At 43.9% G+C, this 20,469-nt stretch overlaps 1 protein-coding gene across 2 annotated transcripts in view; it reads left to right on the top strand.

Moving 5' to 3' along the window:
• LOC106570898 (BMP-2-inducible protein kinase) overlaps window positions 1-20,469 on the top strand; it is a 102,182-nt gene that overhangs the window by 71,848 nt on the left and 9,865 nt on the right. The window contains exons 12-15 of one of the 2 annotated variants that reach the window (XM_014143469.3): window positions 172-324; window positions 3,336-3,565; window positions 4,575-4,753; window positions 6,623-6,751. In XM_014143469.3, the coding sequence (XP_013998944.3) occupies window positions 172-324; window positions 3,336-3,565; window positions 4,575-4,753; window positions 6,623-6,751 (691 nt within the window). Of the gene's footprint in view, window positions 1-171; window positions 325-3,335; window positions 3,566-4,571; window positions 4,754-6,622; window positions 6,752-20,469 lie in introns of both variants that reach the window. The other variant, XM_014143468.3, reaches the window with a different exon arrangement.

Genomic DNA, 20,469 nt, shown 5'->3' with positions numbered 1-20,469 from the left:
CTGTAAATAATCGGTAGCAAACGGAGATGGTCTGTAAATAATCGGTAGCAAACGGAGATGGTCTGTAAATAATCGGTAGCAAACGGAGATGGTCTGTAAATAATCGATAGCAATCTGAGATGGTCTGTAAATAATCGATAGCAATCTGAGATGGTCTGCCTCTCCTCCCAGTACCAGCAGGCCCTTCAGCAGCAGGCCCTTCAGCAGCAGGCCCTTCAGCAGCAGGCCCTTCAGCAGCAGGCCCTTCAGCAGCAGATGCTGATACAGCCCATGTATCAGCAACAACAGGCCCAGGCCCACGCCCAGGCCCACTACGTAGCAATGGTAAGACTCACACACACAAGCCCACTACGCAGCCATGGTAAGACACACACACACACACACACACACACAGATGATTTAAACTGGATGAATGGTGAAGTCGATGTGCTTTGGTGTACATATCCTGGAAAAGTTGAGTGATCTTGAAACCTTGGAGAGGGAAAACACCTGTCCATTTCCAGGAAGATCAGCCTGATTTTTAATTCTCTAGTGACATCACAGGTCAAATATGTATTCATGGTTCTACCGACTCCAGGAAAATCTTTTTTCAAAATCATGAAAAAAAAAAAAAAAAATAGATTTCACTTTATTTGGAATGGCTAACCAGATAAAGTTAAACAAGCATATTTATGTAACGAACATGAGTTTGGACGGTTAAAATAATGAAATATTAAGCCATTTAATTAAACCTCTCTTAAAGCCCTTCCATTGGACTGAGATTTGATCTAAATCCAAACAGGTTTTCTATCAAGCTACTAAGAGAGGCCCAGCCTATGTTTAAAAATGGGCTCTTTGCCTTTTTCTTTCTAATTAAAACCTTGGTGGATTGACAATGGGAATAGAGGTAGAGCAGAGCGGGGGGGGGTAATAGGAGCAGAGCGGGGGGGTAATAGGAGTAGAGCAGGGGGGAATAGGAGTAGAGCGGGGGGGAATAGGAGTAGAGCGGGGGGGGAATAGGAGCAGAGCGGGGGGGTAATAGGAGCAGAGCGGGGGGGAATAGGAGCAGAGCGGGGGGGAATAGGAGCAGAGCGGGGGGGAATAGGAGCAGAGCGGGGGGGGAATAGGAGCAGAGCGGGGGGGGAATAGGAGCAGAGCGGGGGGGGAATAGGAGCAGAGCGGGGGGGAATAGGAGCAGAGCGGGGGGGAATAGGAGCAGAGCGGGGGGGAATAGGAGCAGAGCGGGGGGGAATAGGAGCAGAGCGGGGGGGAATAGGAGCAGAGCGGGGGGGTAATAGGAGCAGAGCGGGGGGGTAATAGGAGTAGAGCGGGGGGGTAATAGGAGTAGAGCGGGGGGGTAATAGGAGTAGAGCGGGGGGGAATAGGAGCAGAGCGGGGGGAATAGGAGCAGAGCGGGGGGGGAATAGGAGCAGAGCGGGGGGGATAGGAGTAGAGCGGGGGGGTAATACGAGTAGAGCGGGGGGGTAATAGGAGCAGAGCGGGGGGGTAATAGGAGTAGAGCGGGGGGGTAATAGGAGTAGAGCGGGGGGGTAATAGGAGCAGAGCGGGGGGGTAATAGGAGCAGAGCGGGGGGGTAATAGGAGCAGAGCGGCGGGGGGTAATAGGAGCAGAGCGGGGGGGGTAATAGGAGCAGAGCGGGGGGGAATAGGAGTAGAGCGGGGGGGTGGGAGTAGAGCGGCGGGGTAGGAGCGAGCGGAGCGGGGGTAATGGGAGTAGAGCGGGGGTAGGAGTAGAGCAGGGGGGAATAGGAGCGGAGCAGGGGGGGTGGCAGGCGGGGGGGAGATAGAGCAGGGGGGGAATAGGAGTAGAGCGGGGGGGAATAGGAGTAGAGCGGGGGGAATAGGAGTAGTAGAGTGTGGGGGGAAGAATAGCAACAGAGTGGGGGATAGTTGAGGGAGGGGGGTAGAGTAGAGGGGGGATTTAAAAAAAAAATACTACTCAGCCATGTAACATCAACAACAGGCCCAGGAACAGGCCCACTACTCAGCCATGTAACATCGACAACAGGCCCAGGAACAGGCCCCAATACTCAGCCATGTAACATCAACAACAGGCCCAGGAACAGGCCCACTACTCAGCCATGTAACATCCCGGCCCACACCAGCCAGCCGCCGGCCCAGGAACAGGCCCCACTACTCAACCATGTAACATCAACAACAGGCCCAGGAACAGGCCCACTACTCAGCCATGTAACATCAACAACAGGCCCACTACTCAACCATGTAACATCAACAACAGGCCCAGGAACAGGCCCAATACTCAGCCATGTAACATCAACAACAGGCCCAGGAACAGGCCCACTACTCAGCCATGTAACATCAACAACAGGCCCACTACTCAGCCATGTAACATCAACAACAGGCCCACTACTCAACCATGTAACATCAACAACAGGCCCAGGAACAGGCCCACTACTCAGCCATGGTAAGAGCTGTAGTTTAGACGTGGTGAACACAAATCCAGTAAGCTGCAGATGAACTGCAGGGTTTAAAAATAAAAGATGGATTACCACACACTGAAACCTCCCCCAGTTTTATTTGATGCAGAAACGACAGGCAATAAGATATAAATGTACCTGGCTGAAACTATATTATACGTTGGACATAGGCGAGATAACGTTCAGTAGAGGGAAGCAAAACTCTCTTGTTTAGGAGTGCAAGAACATGCACAGTGTGACAGGATGCTGGAAACAGCTGGCTATTTCATTCTGTGTCAAATATATCCCAAAAAATGGCCTCTTTTAAAAATAAAAAAAAGTTTTACGTTCCTTCTCCAAACACTCACTGGCATCTCCCTCGCTGAACAGACCTCTGCCAAACGTATGGGGTGCAGAGCAGTGACTTCATCCAAAAATCTCCTACCCCTCATATTTACGTACCCCTCTGTGACAACCGTCGCCAACACCAGTCATCCAAATACGTACTGTAAAGGCAGAGTCGTTTTTAGCTTGTTTTCCATCGAATGGTCACCATCTGTTTTCATTTCAGCAGCAATCTGCTCCGTCCACACAGTTATCAGGGGAGAGGAGGAGGAGGGGGTAAACTCCACTGGTTCGCTGTGTGTGTGACTGTGTTAAATTGTGACATATGAAGCAATTACACAGAGGAAATCAGGCTCTCTCTCTCTCTCGTCCGTTGTAGTCACTTTAGGAAAGTGAGTGTTTTAGGAAATGTCACTTATCCATACATTTTGAGTTTCGTCACTGTCGAGCAATAATCAACCTTTTTTAATATAGGTCTCTATGACTGTCGGTCCTATTGTCTGGTCCTGTCCATCACAGATTCATTCAGTGTCTGTAATCATGTCACTGTTACCTCGTTCCCCTCCCCTGTCAGATGCACCAGTACCACCAGGCCTTTGCACAGCAGCATCAACTTCAGCAACTACAAGTCCATCAACAGCTTTCTACCCAGCAGCCCACTGTGACCTCCCCGCTAGAGTTCCAACTTCCTTTGGGCTCTTTTAACCCGGCTGGATCTGGGGTCAGCCCTGGGGTCGTGGCGATCGGGGCTGGTGCTGGAAATGTGACACCTTCCCCTGTTGAGGCTCTATACACTAACACCAGGTAACACCTTCACCTGTTGAGGCTCTATACACCAGGTAACACCTTCACCTGTTGAGGCTCTATACACCAGGTAACACCTTCACCTGTTGAGGCTCTATACACCAGGTAACACCTTCCCCTGTTGAGGCTCTATACACCAGGTAACACCTTCACCTGTTGAGGCTCTATACACCAGGTAACACCTTCACCTGTTGAGGCTCTATACACCAGGTAACACCTTCACCTGTTGAGGCTCTATACACCAGGTAACACCTTCACCTGTTGAGGCTCTATACACCAGGTAACACCTTCCCCTGTTGAGGCTCTATACACCAGGTAACACCTTCACCTGTTGAGGCTCTATACACCAGGTAACACCTTCACCTGTTGAGGCTCTATACACCAGGTAACACCTTCACCTGTTGAGGCTCTATACACCAGGTAACACCTTCACCTGTTGAGGCTCTATACACCAGGTAACACCTTCCCCTGTTGAGGCTCTATACACCAGGTAACACCTTCACCTGTTGAGGCTCTATACACCAGGTAACACCTTCCCCTGTTGAGGCTCTATACACCAGGTAACACCTTCCCCTGTTGAGGCTCTATACGCCAGGTAACACCTTCCCCTGTTGAGGCTCTATACGCCAGGTAACACCTTCCCCTGTTGAGGCTCTATACACTAACACCAGGTAACACCTTCCCCTGTTGAGGCTCTATACACCAGGTAACACCTTCCCCTGTTGAGGCTCTATACACCAGGTAACACCTTCCCCTGTTGAGGCTCTATACACCAGGTAACACCTTCCCCTGTTGAGGCTCTATACACCAGGTAACATCCCTCAGTCACCTCATACCCCAATATTTATGTGCCTGTAATGTCTGTCAGTAACAGACACCACATGTAATACAACACATCATACACATCTCAGTCTATGGTGATCATTAGCCTGCCCAGACCCACTTCATATCTTCCTCTCTCTTCCTCTCTCTTCCTCTCTCTTCCTCTCTCTTCCTCTCTCCCCAGTAGAAACCCTCTGGTGGACCTAAAGGTGACCACCCCTCCCTCCCGTACCAACCCCCAGACGCTGGTCACCCCCCAGAGTCACCCTCCTGACATGTCCCGCTGGAACCCCTTCGGAGAGGACAACTTCTCCAAACTAACAGAGGAGGAACTTCTGGACCGCGAGTTCGACCTCCTCAGAGCAAGCAAGTGCCCCATCTTTTACCGTCCCCCAGCAAGTTCCCCATCTTTTACCTTTCCCTAGCAAGTTCCCCATCTTTTACCTTTCCCCAGCAAGTTCCCCATCTTTTACCTTTCCTCAGCAAGTTCCCCATCTTTTACCTTTCCCCAGCAAGTTCCCCATCTTTTACCTTTCCCCAGCAAGTGCCCCATCTTTTACCGTCCCCCAGCAAGTTCCCCATCTTTTACCTTTCCCCAGCAAGTTCCCCATCTTTTACCTTTCCCCAGCAAGTTCCCCATCTTTTACCTTTCCCCAGCAAGTTCCCCATCTTTTACCTTTCCCCAGCAAGTTCCCCATCTTTTACCTTTCCCCAGCAAGTTCCCCATCTTTTACCGTCCCCCAGCAAGTTCCCCATCTTTTACCTTTCCCCAGCAAGTTCCCCATCTTTTACCTTTCCCCAGCAAGTTCCCCATCTTTTACCTTTCCCCAGCAAGTTCCCCATCTTTTACCTTTCCCCAGCAAGTTCCCCATCTTTTACCTTTCCCCAGCAAGTGCCCCATCTTTTACCTTTCCCCGGCAAGTTCCGCATCTTTTACCGTCCCCCAGCAAGTTCCCCATCTTTTACCGTCCCCCAGCAAGTTCCCCATCTTTTACCTTTCCCCAGCAAGTTCCCCATCTTTTACCTTTCCCCAGCAAGTTCCCCATCTTTTACCGTCCCCCAGCAAGTGCCCCATCTTTTACCGTCCCCCAGCAAGTGCCCCATCTTTTACCTTTCCCCAGCAAGTTCTCCATATTTTACCTTTCCCCAGCAAGTTCCCCATCTTTTACCTTTCCCCAGCAAGTGCCCCATCTTTTACCTTTCCCCAGCAAGTGCCCCATCTTTTACCTTTCCCCAGCAAGTTCCCCATCTTTTACCGTCCCCCAGCAAGTTCCCCATCTTTTACCGTCCCCCAGCAAGTGCCCCATCTTTTACCTTTCCCCAGCAAGTTCCCCATCTTTTACCTTTCCCCAGCAAGTTCCCCATCTTTTACCGTCCCCCAGCAAGTGCCCCATCTTTTACCTTTCCCCAGCAAGTTCCCCATCTTTTACCGTCCCCCAGCAAGTTCCCCATCTTTTACCGTCCCCCAGCAAGTGCCCCATCTTTTACCTTTCCCCAGCAAGTTCCCCATCTTTTACCTTTCCCCAGCAAGTGCCCCATCTTTTACCTTTCCCCAGCAAGTTCCCCATCTTTTACCTTTCCCCAGCAAGTGCCCCATCTTTTACCTTTCCCCAGCAAGTTCCCCATCTTTTACCGTCCCCCAGCAAGTTCCCCATCTTTTACCTTTCCCCAGCAAGTTCCCCATCTTTTACCTTTCCCCAGCAAGTGCCCCATCTTTTACCGTCCCCCAGCAAGTTCCCCATCTTTTACCTTTCCCCAGCAAGTTCCCCATCTTTTACCGTCCCCCAGCAAGTTCCCCATCTTTTACCGTCCCCCAGCAAGTTCCCCATCTTTTACCGTCCCCCAGCAAGTGCCCCATCTTTTACCGTCCCCCAGCAAGTGCCCCATCTTTTACCGTCCCCCAGCAAGTGCCCCAATATTTTACCTTTCCGTTACTGTTCCACCTGTGTTTGATTCCCACAGGGAAAATGTCTGGAGAAGAGCGTCTGCTAAATGACTCACATGTAAACATATATATTAATAGACAAAAGGTTCCTGCTCTTAGTTGCCATATGTCAATATATTTAATAATCTGTCTCGATTTGTTTCTTTTCTATCTGCAAACGTTCTTATATTTCACTAAATGCACTCCTGATTCCAAAGACAATTATTTATGTCTAATGTTAATTTGATGGCTAGTAAACCTTTTTGAATTAGAATTTCCTGTGTCTAACAATCCCCTATCTGCCTGAGCAGGTAAACCCGTGGAGAGAACCACTAGCATGGAGGCAGAGCGACCGCTGCAGCCAATCACCTCCGCCGCAACTGCCAAGCCCCTCCTCCCTGAATACCTGTTTGGCTCCGCCCCCTTCCTGGCTAGCGCAGGCAAGTCTTAATGGAGGCCCCTCCCCCCAACCCCGTCTCGCCACGCCCCAACAGGACCCAACACTTCAGTTTGGAACTCTCCTGTCTTCATTTCTCCCCCCCTTAAACCCCCCCCTTAAACCCCCAAACACACTCACTGTTCTACCCCCCTTAAACCCCCAACCACACTCACTATTCTACCCCCCCTTAAACCCCCAACCACACTCACTGTTCTGACCCCCCCTTTAAACCCCCAACCACACTCACTGTTCTACCCCCCCTTAAACCCCCAACCACACTCACTGTTCTACCCCCCCTTAAACCCCCAACCACACTCACTGTTCTACCCCCCCTTAAACCCCCAACCACACTCACTATTCTACCCCCCCTTAAACCCCCAACCACACTCACTGTTCTGACCCCCCCTTTAAACCCCCAACCACACTCACTGTTCTACCCCCCCTTAAACCCCCAACCACACTCACTGTTCTACCCCCCCTTAAACCCCCAACCACACTCACTGTTCTACCCCCCCTTAAACCCCCAACCACACTCACTGTTCTGACCCCCCCTTTAAACCCCCAACCACACTCACTGTTCTGACCCCCCCTTTAAACCCCCAACCACACTCACTGTTCTAACCCCCCCTTAAACCCCCAACCACACTCACTGTTCTACCCCCCCTTAAACCCCCAACCACACTCACTATTCCCCCCCCCCCAACAACCTTAAACCCCAGAGGCTGTGTAGTGTCGGAGTAGCTGATCTAGGATCATGTCCCCTCTGACTATATAGCATTATTCATTTATTAATCTGAAAGGCTGAACTGATCCTAGATCAGCATTCCTACTCTGAGATGCTTTGTGAAATACATTACAGGCCCTGGTGAGTAACTGCAGTCTTTTTGATGTAACTGGTGATTTCAATGCTCAAATTGGAATAGGTCACTATTACCAGGCTAGACTTCAGAGAACAAAACAGCACGTCTCCTTAATGAACAGGATGATCTATAGTGGGGTCCCAAATTATAAAAAAAAAAAAAATCTAACCAAATTAGGCAAGTCAGTTAAGAAAAATGCATATTTACAATGACGGGCTATTTACAAATGATTGACACTCTTGATTAAGATGAGAATTAATGACTATAAAATGAATAAATAATATTATTTTATTGTAATTCTGCCAGGAGGCTGAAACTTGGCCGTAAGTGGATCTTCCAGCGATACAATGACAGTACAGTAGTGATTCATAATTTAGTCACAAACCAGCAGTGAGAGAATGCGTGGTCGTTTATCGGTAAAAAAATGTTTTATTTGATTTTGCTTTATTGAGTCCATTTGAAACTAGTATATTTATAAGTATCCTTAAATTTCAAAAGCCTCACCTTGGGCGTAATAAGTTTATTCCTGTTAAGAGATTTTCCAAAATGTCATGTCCCTTTTGGGTTGTACTGTGCACTTTACTACGGACAACTATTCTAGCTGCCGCCCACCCCCAAAATGATTCATTACTACAAGAATTGTATAACTAAAATGTATCTTAAGAATTATCGTAAGAATGTCACCATTTTTCTTTTTTTATGGTAGCTAAATTGACTTTTTTTTTTGTGATGTATAAGTCAGCTGTGCCCATATATTAAAATATGTTAACTAGAGTATGACAATGAAAGCCCAGAATGACTTCAGTTAAGTGATTTATAGTAACTTATAGCAAACTGAAGTCTGACTAGAAGTCAGATGTTCTGCCTATATATGGAAATATGTATCCCATGTCTCACTAACTTAGTATATAACATTGTAGTTCAAGGTATAGCTGAGCTAAGGAACAACCAAAACAAAACTACGTGAAAGTACTTGACCACTGATTAGGTTATAGGACGCTCAGAAGGGACAGTCATTCTAGAAATGGAGCCCAACATGTGGTTGAAGTCATCCCAAAAGGCTGGAATAACAACATTTGGTGACAAATGTTCAAACAGCCTCATTTTATGCATGTATTTGTGCCATAGACAATTTATGTTTCATATTTTCTTTGGTAGTCTAGTTGTCCAAAGTCTGAAGGACTTTCAGGGGCTTTTGACAAATGTTCCAACCAATTCATCTCTAAGTTTGTTTGTATCTACTAACCATTCCAACGTGCTATCATTAAGATGCACATGAAGCTGCACCTATATTTGGGTGGTAATGTAGGGTTGTATGCTATAGTACATCTGGTCCTGCTGCCACTGCTAGGTCTACCAGCAGCAGGCCTGGAGTCTCCACTGCTGGGTCTGACAGCAGCAGGCCTGGAGTCTCCACTGCTGGGTCTGACAGCAGCAGGCCTGGAGTCTCCACTGCTGGGTCTGACAGCAGCAGGCCTGGAGTCTCCACTGCTGGGTCTGACAGCAGCAGGCCTGGAGTCTCCACTGCTGGGTCTGACAGCAGCAGGCCTGGAGTCTCCACTGCTGGGTCTGACAGCAGCAGGCCTGGAGTCTCCACTGCTGGGTCTGACAGCAGCAGGCCTGGAGTCTCCACTGCTAGGTCTACCAGCAGCAGGCCTGGAGTCTCCACTGCTGGGTCTGACAGCAGCAGGCCTGGAGTCTCCACTGCTGGGTCTGACAGCAGCAGGCCTGGAGTCTCCACTGCTGGGTCTGACAGCAGCAGGCCTGGAGTCTCCACTGCTCGGTCTGACAGCAGCAGGCCTGGAGTCTCCACTGCTGGGTCTGACAGCAGCAGGCTTCAGTTAAACACACTTGCCTATACAGTAATAAGCACTTCTTGCATTCCTTGATAACGCCTCCATATATTTAATTTATTTGCCAAAGGTAAGTTTAACCATTAACAAGGGAGAAGGGAATTACTGGATTCCTCAATAGCCCATTCATTCTGTTGCATTTCATTGTCAGTTTGAGAGCTCTGAACTCTTGACTATTTGGATAAATAATTGTGCACTTATTAATAGTTTAACTTGTGTTATTGTTTCCATGTTGTAATGCAAGACAGCCATACTCAGAAACATCTTGTTCAAATAGTGTATTGGTGGACAGATTTCTGATTCAACAGCCATAATGTTTCATCTGTTTTGTTCAATAAGAAAGAAAGAAAGAAAGAAAGAAAGAAAGAAAGAAAGAAAGAAAGAAAGAAAGAAAGAAAGAAAGAAAGAAAGAAAGAGAGAAAAAAAAGCCATTTAATTACAAGAATGACTTCAGCCATTAATTACACTGATGATCAAGACAAACAGGAAATGCTAGTGAAAAGTTTGGATGGTTAAGACCTCTCAGCAGCGTTCAAAAACAGTATTGAATATGTTGTGTTTACATTTGATATATTTTATTCTTATTTACAAATGTTAATTCTTTGATTTGGGTCATTGGTTTCACTTCCTAGCCCTTTGTTACTGTGGTGAAACAGCCTCAAACCTCCATCGTTTTATATTTAGTTGTTTTAAAACATTGTCATCAACATACAGATGTTCATAACAACTGTTTGTTCCTGTGAAACTTAACGCATCGGTTATTGTAATAATGTCAGAACTGTTGGTTAAGCAAGTTGTTTGTTGTGCTGTACTCCAGCAGCTGCCTGTCCTGGGAAAGGAAAGTATACTGCGGTAGATGCATAAGTTGTATATAAACAAAAATCTGTTTTTTAACAGACACAACTATGTAAATGATATTGTATCATACTGTGAATGTTTTTTTTTGTTTTTTTTTAATATACAAATGCTTAATGGTGATAAATAAAAACATTATTCAAAAGCAATTAACATTTTTTGGGGGTTTGTTTTATTGATGGCTTGTTCAATAGTAGAGGCCAAACGATGAGGTGTTTGTAGGTTTCTGAGTGGTATCATCTGCCCACCTTTACACCAAGATGTTTCTCAGATTAACATGGCTGTCTTTGTGGGTCTGCACCTCCTGAATGACTAACAAAAAAAGCGACAGACATTTGTTCTGATAATGAATTGAAGCAGCACATGCTTTGGGTATTGAGAATCCTTAACATGTTATACAGTGCCTTCGGGAAAGCATTCAGACCCCTTGACTTTTTCCACATTTTTTTGTTACGTTACAGCCTGATTCTTAAAAAGTACTAAATTGATGAGGGAAAATGACAATCTACAGACAATACCCCATAATGACAAAGCAAAAACAGGTTTTTAGAAACTTTTTTGCTAATTTATTAAAAATAAAAAACAGATCACATTTACATAAGTATTCAGACCCTTTACTCAATATTTTGTTAAAAGCACCTTTGGCAGTGATTACAGCCTCGAGTCTTCTTGGGTTTAACGCTACAAGCTTGGCACACCTGTATTTGGGTAGGTTCTCCCATTCTTCTTTGCAGATCCTCTCAAGCTCTGTCAGGTTGGATGGGGTGCGTCGCTGCACAGCTATTTTCAGGTCTCCAGAGCTGTTAGATAGGGTTCAAGTCCGGGCTCTGGCTGGGCCACTCAAGGACTTGTCCCGAAGCCACTCCTGCGGCGTCTTGGCTGTGTGCTTAGGGTCGTTGTCCTGTTGGAAGGTGAACCTTTGCCCCAGTCTGAGTTCCTGAGCGCTCTGGAGCAGGTTTTCATCAATGATCTCTCTGTACTTTGCTCTGTTAATTTTTGCCTCGATCCTGACTAGTCTCCCAGTCCCTGCCACTGAAAAACATCCCCACAGCATGATGCTGCCACCACTATGCTTCACCGTAGGGATGGTGCCAGGTTTCCTCCGGACGTGACACTGACATTCGACCAAAGAGTTCAATCTTGGTTTCATCAGACCAGAGAATCTTGTTTCTCATAGTCTGAGAGTCTAGGTGCCTTTTGGCAAACTCCAAGTGGACTGTCATGTGCCTTTTACTGAGGAGTGGCTTCCGTCTGGCCACTCTACCATAAAGTCCTGATTGGTGGAGTGCTGCAGAGATAGTTGTCCTTCTGGAAGGTTCTCTCATCTCCACAGAGGAACTGTGGAGCTCTGTCAGTCACCTCCCTGACCAAGGCCCTTCTCCCTTGATTACTCAGTTTGGCCGGGCGGCCAGCACTAGGAAGAGTCTTGGTGGTTCCAAACTTCTTCCATTTAAGAATGATAGAGACCATTGTGTTCTTGGTGACCTTCAATGCTGCAGAAATGGTACCCTTCCCCAGATCTGTGCCTCGACACAATCCTGTCTCGGAGCTCTACGGACAATTCCTTCAAACCTCATGGCAATGTTTTTGCTCTGACATGCGCTGTCAACTGTGGGACCTTTATATAAACAGGTGTGTGCCTTTCCAAATCATGTCCAATTAATTGAATTTACCACAGGTGGACTCCAATCAAGTTGTAGAAACATCTCAAGGATGATCAATGGAAACAGGATGCACCTGAGCTCAATTTCAAGTATCATAGCAAAGGGTCTGAATACTTATGTAAATAAGGTATTTCTGGTTTTGTTTTTTATATACATTTGCAATAACTTCTTAACCTGTTTCTGCTTTGTCATAGTGGGGTATTGTGTGTAGATTGCTGAGGATTTTTATTTATTTAATACATTTTAGAATAAGACTGTAACATAACAAAATGTGGAAAAAGTCAAGGAGTCTTAATACTTTCCAAAGGCACTGTATATACAGTATTGTGCTTTGGGTATGGGGAATGCTTAACCAACATGTTATATAAACCGGACTGTGCTTTTCTGAAAAGGTAAAACAGGTGAATAAGATATTAAACCATAAGCAGCTCACTGTCTCTGCCTATCTGAAAAACCTCTGAGTGGAGAACATGTACGAGGTAAAGCCGAGCTTTGACGTTTAATCAGTTGTAGATGTAGCATGGCGGTTATGTCTCTTTTCAATCCAATCTGATTGTAAATATCCTAACACAGTCCTGCAAGATCAAACTGTGTTTACTGATGTCTGCATGACTAATATGTTTAATGCATGACTGTAACCAGGGGTTCAACTTTGGTTTTAGAAGTGGGGGGGGGGACATAAATGCATCCGGTCTGATAAACACTCCAAACGGGCCGCTCGGAGGCGTCCGCATGGTCCTAAAGCACACCGTTGCCTCTTTTTCTATCACATTCCAGTGAAAGATGCGCCCCTGACTGTAACATGCTTAATGCATGGAATTTAGTTTCTGTCCATACAACTTGTCTTTTTCTATGATTTGGCCTATTCACCAAAATTCACCTCAATCCCTACTAGATTTTGTGGTGGCTAATTAGATTTTATATAATATACTTTTTAAATGTGTTTTTGAGTAATTCCAGTACACCTTCAAACATAATTACATTCTAATAGACCTCTCTACCTCCTTTTCTTCCTGTCCTCTCCACCTCCCAGACCTTTTCTCAATTAGATGTGCTCACCTCCTCTCTCACCTTCTTTTTGGGGAAAAAAAAAAAAGGTCAAAGTTTATCAAGGAAACGCGGATGGGAAATGCTTGAAATAAGACGGTCTTTTCTCCACTCACGTGTCATTTAGGCTAATTACGTTTACAGTGTGGATCCCAAAACAAATGTATAAAGGGCTCTAACATTTTCTATATTGAATTAAAATATAAATGCAACATGTAACAATTTTAAAAGATTTTCCTGACTTACAGTTCATATAAGGAAATCAGTCAATGGAAATCCATTTATTAAGCCCTTATCTATGGATTGATTGGTCACAGATACCTTTTTTTTAAGGTATTAGAAACACCAGATACATGCAGCGCGACACATCTCCTTTGCAAAGAGTTGATTTAAGGCTGATGGTTGTGGGCTATGCGAAGTTGCTAGATATTGGTGGGAACTGGAACACGCTGTCGTACACGTCGACCCAAACCTGCTCAATGGGTGTCTGAGTATGCAGGCCACGGAAGAATTGGGACATTTTCAGCTTCTTGTCACGGTATGTCTGTGCATTCAAATTGCCTTTGATAAAATGCAATAAATTCCTTTTTTTTTTCAGTTGGTTAATGCCAGTGGCCTTCCTTTGGCCTCTAAATCCTATAACAATAGTATTAAATGTAAATGTTGTACATTTTGTGTACATTTAAGGCTCCCTTGAAAAAGAGGCTTTGGTCTCTGGCATTTCCCTGCTAAGATAAAGGTTAATAAAAATAAAATATTCAATTTAATTACGTCATAGATATCGTTAGGTGAGTGAGATGTATTATAGCAAAGATTGAAAATGTAAAGGACTGTGATGTCCGATTTGTAATACTGTGGGGGGGGGGGGGGGGTGTTCTCTTGTTTTGGCAAAAGTCAGTCGCAACGTGTTGGTCCCATTTTTCATGAGCTGAAGTAAAAGATGCCAGACATTTTCCATACGAACAAAAAAAAGCTAATTTCTCATTTTGTGCACAAATTTGTTTACATCACTGTTACTGAACACTTCTCCTTTGCCAAGATTATCCATCCACCTGACAGGTGTGGCATAGCATGATCATTACACAGGTGCACCTTGTGCTGGGGACAATTAAAGGCCGCTCTAAAATGTGCAGTTTTGTCACACAACACAGATGTCTCAAGTTTTGAGGGAGTGTGCAATTGGCATGCTGACTGCAGGAATGTCCACCAGAGCTGTTGCCAAATAATTGAATGAGAGAATAATTAGAGACTTTGGCAGTATGTACAACCGGCTGCACAACCGCAGATCATGTATATGGCTTCGTGTGGGCAAGCGGTTTGATGATGTCAACGTTGTGAACAGAGTGCCCCATGGTGGGGTTATGGTATGGGCAGGCATAAGCTACAGACAATGAACACAACTGCATTTCATCGATGGCAATTTGAATGCACGGAGATACCGTGACGAGATCCTGAGGCCCATTGTCGTGCCATTCATCCGCCTCCATCACCTCATGTTTCAGCATGATAATGCACAGCCCCATGTCGCAAGGATCTACATAATTACTGAAAGCTGAAAATGTCTCAGTTCTTCCATGGCCAAAATACTCACCAGACAGGTCACCCATTGAGCATGTTTGGGATGCTCTGGATCGACTTGTACGACAGCATGTTCCAGTTCCCGCCAATATCCAGAAACTTCACACAGCCATTGAAGAGGAGTGGGACAACATTCCACAGGCCACAATCAACAGCCTGATCAATTCTATGTGAAGGGGATGTGTCGCGGTGCATGAGACAAACGGTGGTCACACCAGATACTGACTGGTTTTCTGATCCACACCCCTACCTTTTTTTTTAAAGGTATCTGTGACCAACAGATAAATATCTGTATTCCCAGTCATGTGAAATCCATAGATCCACTGATTTCCTTATGAACTGTAACTCAGTAAAATCTTTGAAATTGCTGCATTTAGTGATAGAATGCTAGCCTTCTAGGCAGAGTTGCAAAGAAAAAGCCATATCTCAGACTGGCCAATAAAAATAAAATATTAAGATGGCAAAAGAACACAGACACTGGACAGAGGAACTCTGCCTAGAAGGCCAGCATCCCGGAGTCACCTCTTCACTGTTGACGTTCAGGCTTGTGTTTTGCGGGTACTATTTAACGAAGCTGCCAGTTGAGGACTTGTGAGCATCTGTTTCTCAAACTAGACACCCTACTGTACTTGTCCTCTTGCTCAGTTGTGCACCGGGGCCTCCCACTACTCTTTCTATTCTGGTTAGAGGCAGTTTGCGCTGTTCTGTGAAGGGAGTAGTACACAGCGTTGTACGAGATCTTCAGTTTCTTGGCAATTTCTCACATGGAATAGCCTTCATTTCTCAGAACAAGAATAGACTGACGAGTTTGAGAAGAAAGTGCTTTGTTTCTAGCCATTTTGAGCCTGTAATCGAACCCACAAATGCTGACGCTCCAGATACTCAACTAGTCTAAAGGCCAGTTGTATTGCTAATTTAATCAGCACAACAGTTTTCAGCTGTGCTAACATAAGGGTTTTCTAATGATCAATTAGCCTTCTAAAATGATCAACTTGGATTAGCTAACACAACGTGCCATTGGAACACAAGAGTGATGGTTGCTGATAATGGGCCTCTAGATATTCCATAAAAAAATCAGCCGTTTCCATCTACAATAGTCATTTACAACAATGTTTTTACACTGTATTTCTGATCAATTGAATGTTATTTTAATGGACAAAAAAAAAGTGCTTTTCTTTCAGAAACATGTACATTTTTAAGTGACCCCAAACTTTTGAACGGGTGTGTGTATATAAAATCTTATAGACAACAAAACGATTAGGCCTAAGTATTATCCCCTGTCTTTGTTAGAAGGTGGAAACTGAGAGAGAGAGCAAACACTTTGGCCAGTTTATTAGGTACACCACCCTGTTCACGAAAATGATTAGCTTCTACAAACAGTGAGTCACATGGATGTGGCTTGCTGTATAAAGCAGGCAGACGAACATCGAGGCATTCAGTTACTGTTCGATTGAACGTTGGGTGAAACAAGAATGGGTGAAACGAGTGACCTAAGCAACTTTGAACATGGTATTATCTTCGATGCCAGTGTCTCCGAGTCAACCGCTCACTTCCTGTTTAGTGTTAATGGTACAGGTTGGTGGCCGTGGTTAAATGATATGGGGAATGTTTTCTTTGTACAAGTTAGGTCCCTTGATACCAATTGAGCAATGTCTCCATGCCCCGAAGAATTTAGGCTGTTCTGGAGGCATAGGGGGGTTCCGACCCGGTTCTTGATGGTCACTGAGTGTATGTAGCCCAGACAGTATTATCCCCGGTCACAGTGGCTTCTCTGTTAGAAGACAGTAAACATATGTAGCCCTGCCAAGGATACGTAATAATATGTGGTTGATTAGGCTGTTGTTTACTGTAGTAGGTTGATGGGACTAATCCCATTTTATGTTAGGTTGACCAACCAGACAGTGACAGACAGGGATTGTTACTGATATAGGTTGGAGTGCTAACCTGTCTCCTAGCAGTCTCTTCATTCTGATCTAAAAGGCTAAACTGATCCTGGGCCAGAAATCTGAGATGCTTTATAAACCCCCAGTTAACAAGACATTTTAACCCCATCATGTATTATTAAGTGAAAACTGCTTAAGTCCTTTAACCTCATTCTGAGATATGTGTTTTCATTACGTAGCACAGCAGGACAGCACAGCAGGGGCCTCTGGGAGATCCTAGGGAGAATCTGGTCGCTGGTTGTGTACATCGTAGTGGTGGTGAGACTCATTTGAGTCAAAATCTTTTTTTGCAAGAGAGATTTGTTCAAGGCAGTAGCAGTTATACACAAAAATACACATACAGGACATTACACATACAGGACATTATATTACACATACAGGGCATTACATTACACATACAGGCCATGACATTACACATACAGGGCATTACATTACACATACAGGCCATGACATTACACATACAGGCCATGACATTACACATACAGGCCATGACATTACACATACAGGCCATGACATTACACATACAGGACATGACATTACACATACAGGACATGACATTACACATACAGGACATGACATTACACATACAGGACATGACATTACACATACAGGACATGACATTACACATACAGGATATTACATTACACATACAGGATATTACATTACACATACAGGATATTACACATACAGGACATTACATTACACATACAGGACATTACACATACAGGATATTACAATACACATACAGGACATTACACATACAGGACATTACACATACAGGATATTACATTACACATACAGGATATTACATTACACATACAGGACATTACACATACAGGATATTACATTACACATACAGGATATTACATTACACATACAGGACATTACACATACAGGATATTACATTACACATACAGGACATTACATTACACATACAGGACATTACATTACACATACAGGACATTACATTACACATACAGGACATTACATTACACATACAGGACATTACACATACAGGACATTACACATACAGGACATTACACATACAGGATATTACATTACACATACAGGACATTACATTACACATACAGGATATTACATTACACATACAGGACATTACATTACACATACAGGACATTACACATACAGGACATTACATTACACATACAGGACATTACACATACAGGACATTACACATACAGGACTTTACACATACAGGACATTACATTACACATACAGGACATTACATTACAATACACATACAGGACATTACACATACAGGATACAGGACATTACACATACAGGACATTACATTACACATACAGGACATTACATTACACATACAGGATATTACATTACACATACAGGACATTACACATACAGGACATTACATTACACATACAGGAATTACACATACAGGACATTACACATACAGGACTTTACACATACAGGATATTACATTACACATACAGGACATTACATTACACATACAGGACATTACATTACACATACAGGATATTACATTACACATACAGGACATTACATTACACATACAGGACATTACATTACACATACAGGACATTACATTACACATACAGGACATTACACATACAGGATATTACAATACACATACAGGATATTACATTACACATACAGGATATTACACATACAGGACATTACATTACACATACAGGATATTACACATACAGGACATTACACATACAGGACATTACATATACAGGACATTACATTACACATACAGGATATTACATTACACATACAGGACATTACATTACACATACAGGACATTACATTACACATACAGGACATTACACATACAGGATATTACATTACACATACAGGACATTACATTACACATACAGGACATTACACTTACAGGATATTACATTACACATACAGGACATTACATTACACTTACAGGACATTACACATACAGGACATTACATTACACATACAGGATATTACATTACACATACAGGATATTACATTACACATACAGGACATTACATTACACATACAGGATATTACATTACACATACAGGATATTACACATACAGGACATTACATTACACATACAGGACATTACACATACAGGATATTACAATACACATACAGGACATTACACATACAGGACATTACACATACAGGACATTACACATACAGGATATTACATTACACATACAGGATATTACATTACACATACAGGACATTACACATACAGGATATTACATTACACATACAGGATATTACATTACACATACAGGACATTACATTACACATACAGGACATTACATTACACATACAGGACATTACATTACACCTACAGGACATTACATTACACCTACAGGACATTACATTACACATTCAGGACATTACACATACAGGATATTACATTACACATACAGGACATTACATTACACATACAGGATATTACATTACACATACAGGACATTACAATACACATACAGGACATTACATTACACATACAGGACATTGCATTACACATACAGGACATTACATTACACATACAGGACATTACATTACACATACAGGACATTACACATACAGGATATTACACATACAGGATATTACATTACACATACAGGATATTACACATACAGGATATTACATATACAGGATATTACATTACACATACAGGACATTACAATACACATACAGGACATTACATTACACATACAGGACATTACACATACAGGACATTACACATACAGGATATTACATTACACATACAGGACATTACATTACACATACAGGATATTACATTACACATACAGGATATTACACATACAGGATATTACACATACAGGATATTACATTACACATACAGGACATTACAATACACATACAGGACATTACAATACACATACAGGACATTACAATACACATACAGGACATTACATTACACATACAGGATATTACATTACACATACAGGACATTACATTACACATACAGGATATTACACATACAGGACATTACATTACACATACAGGACATTACATTACACATACTTGATATTACATTACACATACAGGATATTACATTAAATCAAATCAAATTCATTTATATAGCCCTTCGTACATCAGCTGATATCTCAAAGTGCTGTACAGAAACCCAGCCTAAAACCCCAAACAGCAAGCAATGCATGTGAAAGAAGCACGGTGGCTAGGAAAAACTCCCTAGGAAAAAACTCCCTAGAAAGGCCAGAACCTAGGAAGAAACCTAGAGAGGAACCAGGCTATGAGGGGTGGCCAGTCCTCTTCTGGCTGTGCAGGGTGGATATTATAACAGAACATGGTCAAGATGTTAAAATGTTCATAAATGACCAGCATGGTCAAATAATAATAATCATAGTAGTTGTCGAGGGTGCAACAAGCACGTCCAGTGAACAGGTCAGGGTTCCATAACCGCAGGCAGAACAGTTGAAACTGGAGCAGCAGCACGGCCAGGTGGACTGGGGACAGCAAGGAGTCATCATGCCAGGTAGTCATGAGGCATGGTCCTAGGGCTCAGGTCCTCCGAGAGAAAGACAGAAAGAGAGAACAAGAGAATTAGAGAGAGCATATTTAAATTCACACAGGACACCGGATAAGACAAGAGAAATACTCCAGATGTAACAGACTGACCCTAGCCCCCCGACACATAAACTACTGCAGCATAAATACTGGAGGCTGAGACAGGAGGGATCAGAAGATACTGTGGCCCCATCCGATGATACCCCCGGACAGGGCCAAACAGGCAGGATATAACCCCACCCACTTTGCCAAAGCACAGCCCCCACACCACTAGAGGGATGTCTCCAACCACCAACTTACCGTGCTAAGACAAGGCCGAGTATAGCCCACAACGATCTCCGCCATGGCACAACCCAAGGGGGGG

The sequence above is a fragment of the Salmo salar genome, chromosome 15, assembly GCF_965601325.2.
Source record: "Salmo salar chromosome 15, fSalSal1, whole genome shotgun sequence".
Lineage (NCBI taxonomy): Eukaryota > Metazoa > Chordata > Actinopteri > Salmoniformes > Salmonidae > Salmo > Salmo salar.
Note: the sequence above shows the minus strand (reverse complement) of the source record. Positions and strands in the feature narration are given on the sequence as shown.